This window comes from Haematobia irritans, chromosome 1 (assembly GCF_050003625.1).
Source record: "Haematobia irritans isolate KBUSLIRL chromosome 1, ASM5000362v1, whole genome shotgun sequence".
NCBI lineage: Eukaryota > Metazoa > Arthropoda > Insecta > Diptera > Muscidae > Haematobia > Haematobia irritans.
Genome location: NC_134397.1, coordinates 1,835,739 through 1,850,514, shown reverse-complemented (window position 1 = coordinate 1,850,514; position 14,776 = coordinate 1,835,739). Strand labels below are relative to the sequence as shown.

General features: G+C 34.3%; 2 protein-coding genes across 8 annotated transcripts in view; both read right to left on the bottom strand.

The window, feature by feature from the left end:
* Mhcl (Myosin heavy chain-like) overlaps positions 1 to 14,776 on the bottom strand; it is a 70,669-nt gene that overhangs the window by 20,267 nt on the left and 35,626 nt on the right. The window lies entirely within an intron of this gene.
* On the bottom strand, positions 6,815 to 9,541 carry LOC142219972 (uncharacterized). The gene has a single exon (XM_075288788.1). It carries the CDS (start codon positions 9,275 to 9,277, stop codon positions 7,154 to 7,156), a length of 2,124 nt encoding a protein of 707 aa, XP_075144903.1. The 5' UTR covers positions 9,278 to 9,541; the 3' UTR covers positions 6,815 to 7,153.

Sequence of the window (14,776 nt, the reverse complement as noted above, 5' to 3'; positions counted from 1 at the left end):
ACTCGCTGTCACCGTACTACCTCACCAACTAAAACTTGGTTCATAATTTAAAGAAGAATTTTATTAAATAGACTCACGATTGTTGCTATTGTTTGGAAATAGGTCGATATATTAGGTGTTGTCAAATCCATTATTTTTTATATGATAAAAATATAATCGTAGTAATAATTTTAGCACTTTTAATTTAGAGTTTTGGCGGAACAACTGAACATAGTTGTCGACTTTAAGATTTTGGCTTATGGGAGCAGCTGATGGCCTCGATGCATCTTGACTACAAAGCAAAAAATCGTTCAAATATAGGACACGTTTTTCAACACTTTATTTTAAAAGACGTTTTTACTTGAAACACAGCATAATTTCTACTGGAAGTCGAGTCTGAAACTTCTACGAAAGACTGTCATCCACAATCGAATTAATTGGGTTGTGGTATCTTTAAACTTCTTAACATCGTTTTCTAAATTGTTAGTTAGTCCATACGTGGTATATATTAGACAAAAAAGGTATGTATAGGTAAGTCTACAAATAATTACGAATCGATATGGACTTTTGCACGGTACGTAGAGAGCCAGAATTGGGGGTCGCTTATATGTGGGCTATATAAAATTATGAACTTGATATGGATCAATTTTTGTGTGATTGGGGATCGATTTATCTGAGGGCTATATATAACTATAGACCGATATGGATCTAGTTAGGCATGGTAGTTAACGGCCATATATATACTAGCACAATGTACCAAATTTCAACTGACTCGGATGAAATTTGCTCTTCCAAGGGGCTCCGGAGGTCTGGGGATCGGTTTATATGGGGGCTATATATAATTATGGTCCGATGTGGACCAATTTTTGCATGGTTGTTAAAGACCATATACCAACACCATGTACCAAATTTAAGCCGGATCGGATGAAATTTGCTTCTCTTAGAGGCTCCGCAAGCCAAATATGGGGATCAGTTTATATGGAGGCTATATATAATTATGGACCGATGTGGACCAATTTTTGCATGGTTGTTAGAGACCATATACTAACACCATGTACGAAATTTCAGCCGGATCGGATGAAATTTCCTTCTCTTAGAGGATCGACAAGCCAAATTTGGGTGTCCGTTTATATGTGGGCTATACGTAAAAGTGGACCGATATGTGCCAAGTTTAAAGTCGATAGCTTGTTTCGTTCGGAAGTTAGCGTGATTTGAACAAACGGACGGACGGACATGCTCAGATCGACTCAGAATTTCACCACGACCCAGAATATATATACTTTATGGGGTCTTAGAGCAATATTTCGATGTGTTACAAACGGAATGACAAATTTAATATACCCCCATCCTATGGTGGAGGGTATAAAAATGAAAAATTAAAATTTGCTTCCTAGAAGCAAGTACACAAACCCCAAATTTAAAAGAGAATAGTGTCTTAAAAGTATCCTTATCTCCGCTTCTTTGGCTCGAAATCAATAACAAAATTTTTAAAGTAAAGACAACATTTTTGGAACCGAGTATGCTTTTTTTCAGTGCAGTTACAGGTGTGCGCGTGAGTGAAATTGCAATCACATTCACGCACATTCACGAAGCAAAATGTTTATTCACGCACCCTCACGCACGATACGTGTGATAGTCACTCACGCACATTCGCGACATCAAAACCAGTACTCACGCACGAACTACATTTGTTGACTCACGCTCACGCACGATTCACGACTATTCACGTGACTCGCGACGAATCCACGAGACTCACAATATTTTCCAACCGGGTATGAGCAAAGGTAACAAAATTCATGAATAGAATATAGTTAGACAGGTAAATTAATTTCAGTTAACATACGAGTAAGAATTAAATCTTGATTTTTTTCGTGAGCGTGATTTTGCAGAATTTTTAGTCACGCACATTCACGAACCGATTTTATTTCTCACGCAAGCTCACGCACGGCTCATTTGTTTCAGTCCCATTCACGTGATTCACGTAATACATGCGTGAATCACGCGTATCACGACAATTTCTCTAATGTCATCTATTGGAACCCGATCGAAGATATACAGATAAATGACCATCTATTGGGAAAATATTGGATTCACTGTTAAGTTTTTGTTATAATTAAAAACGAGCCCATCACCTGGTTGCAGTGATAACATTTTTTATGTTTTCCTATTTTTTTAACGCCCACTACACACTTCCAAAGATTTTGTCGCTGGCTTTGGTATTGATTCCGAGCCAAAAAACAAGAAATTGCACCAGGGATGCATTTAAGATGATCTTGATACTTCAATTCCACTTCTGGTGTAAATTATATTCTGCCTCAAGTAAAATGTTTCTATAATATTGAAGATTAATTTCAGATTTTTTAGGACAAGTAGACCTCCGTTCAAAACAATTTTCTTTTATGCAAAGATACATATTTTAAAGCTGAATTACCTACCTCTAAAGACAAAACGACTTCATTGGAAATTTTATAAAGTAAATAAACTTTGTAGCAGGGAAATGCATCTTCTACGCTAAGTAAAATTCGCATTCTTATTTTAAGGACAAGAAATCTTTATGCTATATTTCCAGTATACCATACAGCATACATACAATGTTGCGGTGGGGATATACGCAAAAAAACTTTTTTTTCTGATTCAATCACGAAATTAATTGATACAATCCATTTTTTAATTGAAATTTCTACAATAACGAAAATGATAGTATCAATCACATTTTTAATTGGGCATAAAAAAAAAAACTTTATTAAAAAATTTAATGATTTCATTAGCAAATTTCAATAAATCTTTTAATTGATTCGATTCAACATTTAATTGATGTTGATTACAAAACTCAATTAATTGTTTAATTAATTATTTTTTAAAATACATTGATCATCTATGATGCACATTCGAGACTGTCTTTGGACAACATTTTTGCCTTAAATAATGAGTAATGATAGGCTCATATATATGAGCTACGTACTAGAGAACAATAATTCGTACAACAACAGCCTCGAATGCGCATCATAGATGATTAATGCATTTTGAAACAAACAGACTGAATATAAACAAAACAAAAACAATAATTATTTTTAAGTAACTATTTTCAATCACTTCTTAACTGACTTTGTCTTTTATGTTTGATTAATAATGATTGTAACTTTTTAATTAACTAATTAATTAAAAAAAATCATTATTTTTTAAATGACTAAAAAGTTAATCAGTTAATCAGTTAATTTTTTAATTGGAAAACTTTTCATCTTAATTGGAAAGATTTTGGTGATATTTTTTCTGTGTAACATATCATTCAGTTAGCAATGGATTTCTGGGTGAAATTCAGCCTCCAATAAGAAAGGTTTTCGTCAACCAACATGTACATCCAATGTGATTACACGCTTTGCGTGATTGACTAATCCCCATATGTGAAAAATGTTAAAATAAACTTTAAACCTACATTAACAGTGTAAACTCCTTCGACAAACTGAACATAAATTGGTTTTAAAATGGTCATATAGCTTTTGCATATCATCCCGTCTATTCGTATATAAGGAAATAGTTATTATCGTATATAATTAATATAGGCTTGGAATTCCATGGACTATTACTATTATGAAATTTTGTTTTGGCAAATTTCGATTTCTAATTAAAAATTATGGCTTGTGTGTGTAAAGGTTTGCAATGTTTCACGTTTTACTTTCATTTACTTTCGGGTGCTTGTCTAAAGATACTTTCCATCCTTTAGGAAAACGTGTAGCGCATAATTATTAACCTATTGACACTGGCACGAGTGAGATAGCCTGACCAATAAACCAATTCGGCCATCTCTTACCTGGTCCCCCTCCAGTTTGTAGTCATAGTAAAATTTGTGCCATGCAATAAAAAAAATTTTCACATTTCTTTGCCATCATTTAAAGGGGCGACGACAAATGGCTGTGGTTCGTCGAATTGGCATGAGTTCATTACGCCACACCTATATATGCGATTGAAAAAAAGAGGCTTCGTTTTGTGGGGTCCTCACGTACATGTTTCCCCTAGCGTATACAAATTACAATATGTATTCCATTGTCAATCAACATGAAGAGTTGAAAGCACATAGCTTGGAAGGTGGCTGTAACTGTAGGTGTGTTTTGCTGCAGTGCATAATCGCAGTTTCAAATTAGTTTGGCATTCGTGAGCACTACTTTACTTTGATTTATCTACAAATCATAAAGGAGCAAACATTTTCCATTTGCTCATTAGGGCCAATATCCATAATGTTGTTATTTAGTTATCCTACGGTTGCAATAGGGGATTGAAGTGGATATACAAAGAATTGTATATAATTTGATTTAGAACATCGATTGATAAAAATTTCAAAAAATATATCCAATTATATCCTACCCAACATTTTGGTCAGTCTGAACAATCGATTTTTCCTAGTTAGTATTTATCAGATATGAAACGCAATATCTGTCCGATCTTCGTTTGAGAGTAAAGAACAATAATATTATGCGTGTAATAACTTATTTTGGACGTTCACTGTAGTCTCCGTCTTCCTTGCTTCCTTGCAAAAGCCTTCCCAGAAAAAAATGTAATAAGTAGTTGAAGTGAAAAACTGCTTAGCAAGAGCATTTGTGTCATACCCCTTGCAATACCGTAATCTTTAGAATAAGGACTTACCCAATATCAGATTTTCATGAATGCTACCATGTAGCACATACATTTGTTGTTTATTTCTGGCAAGCTATATTTATTTGGTCATTTAGCTCCAGGTAATGCTGTAGAGAAGAACTCTACTTATAGGACAGGATTTTCATTCATATGTATGTTAATTGCTTACCAATTTTGATTTAAGCTACCTGCAAAATTATTTGGTAATGAGCGTTTTTGCTGGGTTTTTTATTTTATACTCTCATTACTATATCATCTTGGAGGTAGGATAGCTTTGAGCAATACATGCAATTGCTATTTATTGGAAACTGTATATGGTACGTGGTAATACTCATGAAAACCTGAAGTGTAGTAACCGCTTGACATGTAAGTCATTATCTCCAAGCATATGGTATTGCTGGGGGTGTTGGTCAAATGTTCTTTGTAAGCTGTTTTCCACTGAACTACTTACCTAGTATATTATATATGTCATAAGAGAACAAATAATTGATAACTAATGGTCGATTTATAGGAAAGACACCGATTTAAAAAAAAACCTGAAATTCTTAAATCATGCTTGCCGCAGCATTTGAATGGTTATTGAAAGTATATAACTGTCACGACAATCAATAAACTTTAAACGGGTTCTCTAATACTATCAAAATGTTCTATTATTTGTATAAATGCACGGTTGGGAAGATGATATCGCCTTGCATCATTCCCATTAATTTTTTATGAATTTTTACAATAATAAGAGTATTTTTATTTTATACGTATATCGATGTCCTCATTCCTGCTAAGTCGACTTAGCAGGAATGAGGACATCGTTGTTTTTTATTCGGATTGATGTGAATTGCCTCCTGTCAAAAGTTTGAATTTATTGGACACTTCCATCAAAATAATACTGTATTGTACGTAATAATATTAATATTGTACGTAGCCTTTGAATAAACTTAAAAAAAGCTTTGTTCAGTCTAAAGTGGTCTAAGCCATTTTAACCATGTTCTATTAACACTATTTTGAATTCGTACATATACTAAAAAAATCTACAATAAATATGAATTTATATCAAAAATTCTAAAAAGAAAACTTTGAAATTGTTTCCTGTGAAATTTACTTTTTAGACTTAGCGTACTTTGGAATGGAGACATCGATACGCAGGACCATTATATGGTCAATAATACCATGTACAAATAAAATAGGACTTATGTTCTTTTAATTGGGAAAAACCCTCTTTTATACTTTTTGCTCTTTGAATATGATCCTGACGACCATGTTTATTATGAGCGTGTAAAGGCAGTTGGAGCAATATTTGTTCGAAATTCCCCATCTGTAATGAAATGTTCGGGGCTCTTTTCTGCAATGTTCCGATTTTTATTTATTGTTACTGTGATTTATACACGGAAATTTTTGAACATTAAATTTAAAGATGGTTTCTGTTAAGTATATCTGAGGAAAAGCATTTTTGGATTTACAATAATGACTTGAAACGATATTTCCAAATTTTTCGTCTCAAAAATTCAATATAGTAAATGATCACTCAATAAACAAACCCGAAACAAAATTTTCGACTAACAAAGATCTTTTTACAATTTAAAATTAATTTTAAAAAATATGACAAAAGACTAAATGTAAGTTTAGAGTTTAGCTTATGATACGCTTCCAGATTTCAATAAAAAATACATCCCAGAAGAAGTTGGAAATCACCAACGAAACGTCGGATGTAAATATGAAATAGTCTTTTTATTTGCATATTGAGAGACCTTGAAAGCCCATTTTAGAACAGATCTAAAAATAACCAAAAAAAAAAAGATCTTTTTTGTAGCAACGTTGCTTTCTGTGAAGGAATAAATTAGGATATAAATTTTCAAAACAAAAACAACATTATCAGTATCAGTAGACATCCTGAAATGTTGTTTTGGGAAGAAAATAGAAAAATAGTACACTTTTTGTTAAAGATTAATTATAACTATATCAATACTAAATACACATGTATTATTGGTAAAAAAAGAAGAAAATAACTCATCTTCTTTTCTATACAAACTTTGGGAGTGCTACATTTCTCTTCTAGAGGAATATAGTTGTAAAGGGAACCAAAACCAAAGCAATATAAAAGTGATTATACTGTCATGTCCGTAAAACATGGTCAAACCAATTACCAAGATCACATAGTGTATAGATGTACCAGCAAAAGGTAAAGGAAACCAACAATAAGATACCATTCGAATGTTGTTCCAATTAAAAGTATTACATATATTTGCATTTATTTTACAATAAAAATATAAACAATAAAATGTATAACAATAACAACATTAGCTAAAGCTATGAAAATATTCGTATATACTTACATATATGTATATGCATTTATTGTATTTATATATATTTTAGTTTGTTTTTTTTTTCAAGCTTATATATATAGATAATTGTAATAGCATTTTCAAGAAAAAAAATAAATAAATACACAAATCCCATCAACTGTAAAAATGCATGTAGAAATTCATTACAAAATACCACACCATTCTCCATGAAGCCGACAAACTTATCGATCGATACACCGACTGACTGACTAGTGAATCCTAATAGTTACCTCTTTCGTGAAATTTGGATAGATTTCGACATGTGTTCGTATTAATTTAACTGAGTCCACTTGAGCAATTCGACAGGTTGTGCAGACACGCTGTGGTTTCCTTGTCAGATGGAGGTCAGATTCACCGCTATCTGTTTTCGTTAACATCATCGGGCTCTGACAATCCTGTAACCCTATATCATTACCTAAACTAGAATTCGATGGTTGATTATTCATGGTGACTTCCATATTCTCATTTGAAATATGGCCAGAATCATCAGAGTCCTCGGATTCATGCTCTCGGGGCGTAGGTGAAACATTGGGTGGCATAAAATCTAACGAATTGTGACCGTTCGTAGCAATGCCACTGTCAACAGACATCTGTCTTGTGGGATTTTTGGAACGTGTAATATTTGTCAAATGGACGACATTTACCAATAGGTCAGCATGTTTCTTAGAGCTTTCGGCGAAATCTGGTGGTATAATTTTACATGATTCTAATGATGGAGCCAAAATCTTATCCTCATTGGCATAGTTGAGCTTTTGCTGTATCTTTTTGCGACGTAGTGTGGAATTGTCTCGGGAAATTTTATTGTTGGCATTAGATTTTATTCGCACTATAGGTTTCCTATTACCCGACGTTGGAGAACGTTGATGAGTTTTGAGGGATTCCACTTTTCGCAGTATTTGCTGACCCTTTTCCAAACATTTGTCTAATAGTTCATCACTAGTCTTGCTACGACGTGGAGGCACTGGGGGTGATAGAGAACTTGGGGATCTCGTCTTCGAGGATAGATTTGCATTCGAGTGGGTTCGCCTAGGTTGAGGGGTTTGATGAGATTCGCTCGAACGATTCTTCGATATGGATTTCTGTCTAAGTTTTGGAGATGTATCCAACGTTGGTTTTTTGGTATCAGCTTTTTGACTTTTGCTATCTGTAGTAGCTGGTTTTATGTTCACATATTTTGTTGGTCTATTAATTTTCTTCGAAGTTAAAGTTGGTTTGCCTACAGCCACTTCACTGTTTGCAGAAGATGCAATTTTGGAAATTGTTTCCATTTTTATTATTTTCTTACCCGGGCTCTCATTCGATTGTTGATAACAAAAACTTTTACTTCTCTTCTGCAATGGCATCGCTTTAAGTATAGGAATTTTCGTTGAATTGGATAGCTCCCATACTGATTTGGACTTCAGCTTTTGCTGTTGTTGAATAAACACATGTCTCATTTGTCGTAGGCAGGGTGAGTCCGGTGATTGATAACATTTTCGCCTAGTCAGTGACAGGGAAGATGATGATTTCTCCAGTTTGTTATTGCTTACGGTTCGCCATTCATGTTGATGGCGACAATCTGTCTGGTCTTTTTGATCTGCCTGCGGTTCGATTTGATTTATCTCATTCGCTTTGTGGGTGATGGTATTCCCTGTTGGGTAGGAGGTGTTTACTTGTCTGTCCTCATCGGTAAACAGAGCAACATTTTGCGTATTTACACAACTTTCCACAGTTGGCTTTTGATCTTTTGCGCTATCACTGGTCGTCTTTGTTTCGGGCAGAGGATCATTGTAATCAAACATAATTTTATCAAAGCTTTGAAGTACCGCATTCAATTTGTGTTCGTCATGGGCCACCTTTTCTAATTCCTCAAATATTTCATCTTCTAGAGATGTCTTTACCAGATTCAAGCTCAACTGAACTTCATCCTCATCACTGTCAATATAGGAAGATGAGCAATGTTGTGTGAAATAGTTTGAAATTGCCGAATTCGGTAAGTCCATGGCACAAGGATGTGATGAATCTTTAGACAAGGTTTTGTTCTCGGAAGAATCGGATGATTTGTTCAAAGTGTATTTCCCCACTGAAGAATCCAAAGAGGTCAATGCAGTCATTGATTTGGAATGTTTTCCTCCTTTGTAGAGTCTTCCGCTAATCTTTGGTGTTAAATTGTCCTCGATTGTATGTCTTATTTTCGAATAAAATTTTCCAACGCCAGAGGCCCTTGCGTTTCCCGTTGCAGAATAAACTTCGGGAGAAGTCCTGGTTACCATTCTTGCAACCGAGCACGATGCATTAGTTGAGTTTGTGGAAGACTTCAAACTTCTCTTTGGTTTAACATAAAATTTATCCATTTTTAATTTGCAAAACGATTCCGTACACTCATTATATCTAGGGTTAACTTTTTTTTGTCCAAAACGATTCGCTTGCAATCCCTCAGTCTATGATACAATTGTCCATGTGTTAATCAAATATTCCAATAGTGGTTTGAACACAGCACTTTCCATCTTGAGCCAAAACGGCCTTTTTTCTTTTGTTTTGTAGTTAAACTCGCGTATATTTCGGAATAGATGTTATGCTACCGCGTTTCTTGATCGACTGATTTGTAATTGCAATGACCATTGGTAGCTTACAGTGGCGGGCGCACATGCGTACTAATGCTGGTTGGCATACAATCGTATTCAGCAAAAGTTGTGTGTTAAAGCCCCCTCATCATTGGAGCGAACTGCGGCATGACAAAGCATTTTGTTTGAGATCGATGATCAAACATGTTTAGGTTGCATACGATAGAGGAAAATCAGAAGGTGCACTTGCATTTACAGCGAAAGTTTAGCCACAAACTATGGAGGTACATAATGCTTGCCCCTGTTGTTGTGTTCGATTGTATTGATTGTTCCACGACTAATTGTCATTTTACATTGAATGTGTTGGACATGCAGGTTCAAGCGATTGCACCTTCTTCATCGGTCATAGACTTGTATACAAAAATAGAGGTAATAAACACTAGGTGTCCAAAATGACCCATTTGACTGTTACTTGGAAAGATTCAAGAATCAAGGAATACTTTTTTCCAAGATTCAAAGCGTGTATATTTCGTCGTTCCAAAAAACGACTACAAATTTAAACTTTGATTATGAATTAAAGAAAACAGCGTTTGAAATGCTTTCTTCTTTAATTCAAAGGTGTAATGTCTCAGTTAATTTATAAAAAATTGGGGTATCGTAACAAAAAATCATTCGCCTCATTTGTCATCTAACTTCTCCTTCAGCTTAGACTACATCTTTTATTATTTCCATAACAAGATTAAAATCCAATAATGAGAGGCTAATTAATAGGCCTGTTCATTGCATGTACGAAAGTACAGTCGTAGATAAAAGCAAATATGAAGTCAAACACAAATACTGAAAAAAAAAAACTATAATAACAAAGAAGAGATGTCTTTTATACCCAGGACTTCTCCCTCCGTCCGTCCGTGTGTCTAAATCATTCCGAAGTAGGTATTGGTATTGCAAATGGGCAATATCAAACCATTTTTAGGTGTAGCCTCCATAGGGATGCCTCACTTTGAAGAGGCAAAAAGAGCACATTCAGCTTATAAAAATAGCACATACGAAAAAAAGTGCACACTTTTTCAAATAAAATAAAAACATTTAATTCCAATTTATTGAAATATAATTCATTTAAACATAACAAAAAGGTTCATAACATAAACATAAAATAACCCACTTTCAACTCAAGCTAATTTTCTTACAATACTTTGTAAGACATTTTTTTGGTATTTTTGTGAAAAATTTTATTGAAAGAAGTTTGTTTACATTTAGAACAGAGTACAAAGTGAAGAAGCAACATCGGCGTGCTCTTCTTCTGATATATGAAGTAAAACACTATTTAATTAGAAAATAACGGCATAGGAAAATCTCGAGAGTGACATTTACGTATTTTCAGTTTACTTTTACCATTTATTGAATGGCGTTGGAGTAATAATTGTTGTGATGCATAAAAAAAACACAAAAAGAGTACTTAAATAAAAATGCAGCACTTTTGCGTGCTCTTTTGGCCTATCTTGTTTTAAGAGCATATTTTGTAAAAAAAGAGCACGTCTGGCATCCTTAAGCCTCCATGTAAACCGACTCCCAGATTTAGCTTGCGGAGCCCCTGGGAGAAGCAAATTTTATACGCTCCGGTTGAAATTTGATACACAATGTTAGTATATACTCTCTAACAACCATGCAAAATTTGGCCATATTGGCTCATAATAATATATAACCCCCATATAAACCGAGTCCAGATTTAGCGGAGCCCTTTGAGGAGCAAATTTTATCCGCTCCGGTTGAAATTTGGTACGCGGTATACTGTTTTAGAGCCATGCAAAAACTGGTTAATATCGGTTCATATCGGTTCAGCCCCAATATAAACCGAACCCCAGATTTGATCTTCCTGGAGGTGCATATTTCAACCAACCCGGTTAAAATTTGATAAGTGGTGTTAGTAGGTGGTGTCTAACCACCATGCGAAAATTGGTCAATTTCGGTCCATAATTACCCATGTAAACCGATTCCCAAAATTTGACTTCTGCAGCCCCATGGAGGAACAAATTTCATCCGATCCGGTTGAAAGTTGGCTCTCTAATTACCGTGTGAAAGTTGATTGTGGATGACAATCTTTAGTAGAACTTTCTACGCAATCCATGGTGGAGGGTACATAAGTTTCGGTCTGCTTATGCCCATAACATTTTTGATATTGACATTTATTTTTATTACTGGGAAAACAACATTTTTTTATCGAGGTTATTCCATGTTATTAAAAATTGAAACAGAAAACTATAGTTGTTACAAACATATATGATAGTTAAACTATAGCACAGATTGTACGCAGCCAGAAGTACACATATGTCAAAGTCACAGATCATAGATCATAGAATTACACGGCATTCATGGCGCTCACTGTATGATGTAGATACTGGTGATTAAAATAAACCTCAACACATTTGACACACCTAATGGTTGTAGTACATTCAACTGCAAACATATGTCGAGCTATATTAACACTCTTTAATTCCATATGCAATGTCATCGTCATAAATTGTCACATATTAGAAAATATTAAGGCAAAATACCCTTCTTTAGATAATGGAAGCCAGACGTAGGTCGTGTAAAAGAAACCAAATTTCTCCACTTGATGAATGAGCGATAATAAATCATATGTATCCACACTGTATGTAAACTGCCCCCCCCACCACAGATTCGGTTACTACTACGTTCAGACAGACGGACAAAAACCACAGCCTAAGAAAGACTCTTCGTGTTTGTGGGTGCATGTCTATGAATACATATGACCAATTGAGCTTGATTTGAAGAACGTACAAACTGTGAATATGGCATATGTATTATTTCAGTGTATTCGTGTCTTCAACAAAGTTCCAACTTGACCACAAAGGTTAAGCGATCCTCCCACAAAAAAAAAGAGAAAAGTTAACTATTCATATAATTCAGACCTAGAGCAACGTCTTGTCTGTGAGTTATTATGTGGCCATTGAGTGCATTAACACTTTACACAATGTGACAACCAGTGGTTTTGCTAGACCATAATGGTCCTGTCTTGAACTTTTCGTCTTCAATGTTCACCATCCACTTTTCACTGTTGTTTAATTTACAGCAGCACTCATACCAGTATGAACTCTCAAAGGAAACATATTAGCATATCGCACAGATGCAGGCACCATAACTGTTGAATACTTTTTCTCATAGCATTTTTCTCATAGCATATCACAAATATTCTTAAAAACGTTTTAATTTAAGAAAAATTTAAAGATTTTTGTATTACTATAGCAACTACAGTGAAAAAATTGATATAATGTGAAAGATTATACAATGTTAATTTTTAGGAAGCTAAAAATTTTCACAATATAAAGAATTAATTACTTTTAATTAAACATTTTTTTCAATCCAATTTTGAAAATTAAACTTCGAATTATGCGAAAAAAAACATGTTTGATAAAAATTCTTTTGTGTTTTATTGTTGGTTCCTTCAATAATGTGGACATTGTTCCAATTTCAGTTTGAAACGATTTGTCGACTAAACTTCAAGAGTAGAATTAGCTTTACATTATCCGAGATATTGAATCTTTGGATTCAATATCTTAGTCAATAAGGAGTTGTTTTTATCCTGGACTTTCGAAACATGCCTCATAATTGATTTTTAGCAGATTCGATTTACAAAAATTTAACAATATTAGTAACTTTTTTAATTTAATTTTCCTAAAATTAACTAACATTTTCTTTCCTGGTGGGTTCACTGTTCTTTCAGTGTGAGATATTGAATCTTTGGATTCAATATCTTAGTCAATAAGAAGTTGTTTTTATCCTGGACTTTTGAAACAAGCCTCGGCAGATTCGATTTACAAAAATTCAATAATATGAGGAACTTTTTCTTATTAATTTAAATATAGGCTGATGCTCACAATTGTAATAGATTCCAACATATAAAGTTTAAGGTTCCACCCATTGTTATGAATGTTGAACTTCTTTGGAACACAATTATACGAAAGACTAAAACTTGAATTTACTTCTAGAAATTTTCGCTATCCAAGTATAAAAATAGGTATATGTGTATTTTGAACATTTTATACGTACGTACATTTTTACTAACAAGAAACACGCTAGCCAGTCCATAGAGCAACAGAAAGAAACGCCACATTTCCTGGGCAACATTTCGATGGGAACACATTTGAAGCAACATATTGATGTAGTCATGTTGCCCGTATAACATATGGAGTGTGGTATTCATATGCTGATCCTCTATTGGTGGCGAAGGTGGACATGTTGCTGCTTCTGAAATGCCAGCGATGGCATACATCAATGATACGCCTTCGATTGTCGCACAATAATCCCGATTTGTAGTTTTACACAGTTTGAGAATAATGCTTTTTATTCCTTACACTTTACACAGAACTTGTGATGCAGGTTCTTAATAATTAGGAGCGATTACGATTACGGTGGAGTCCATCCATTTCGATGGCAAGACATTACAAAACTACGCCAGAATGATCAGGTTAGACCAGTGGCTAGACCATATTCATTATGTGTTGTTGCTTATTTACAAAATGGTAAGTAATTCCATCGGTCAAAACGTATTAAATTATCTTTTGTGCCACTGTTGTTCTCCAATGCACCCAGCTATTGTTTAGCACATGATGCACATGAACTTGACCATGAAAAAAAAATATACTAAAAAACTTCTATATTTGCAGTTGGTGCGATTGCAACAACAGCTTCATTATGACGTCAGTGATGTGGCGAAGCAACCGCAGCATCACAAAAGTGGGAATGTGCATTTTATACATGATTATCACATACATGTATCTCCCATGAGTTTGTACTATACTACCCTGTACGTTATCTCAGGGATTCCAAATGTTACCCCAGTATGTTAGCAATTAATTCCACAAACACGAGCAAAAAGGAAAATATTGGAAATGCCTAAGAAATACAAGCGACACATCTGTCTTCGATATCTGAGAAAATTCTCTCTCACTCTTGTGGGATATATGTGGTAGTTATGTGATCGTAATGGGTTGAATTCCAAATTTTTCCCAAAGACTAGCTAACTCTCAGGAATTATCGGCAGAAATCCTAGTTAGATTCACAATACAGAAGAAAAACTCCATTGTTAAACTGATACTAAAATAAACTTAAACTTATTTATTGGAAAAAAGTATTTTGTTCTTTGGCTTCGTTATTCACGTATTTTATAAACTAAGAGATATGTTCCGATATTCGGAACCGCAAAGACATTTTCTTAACTCTAAACATACAAATTTAAATTTTGCCAATATACACAGTCTCACACAAGTT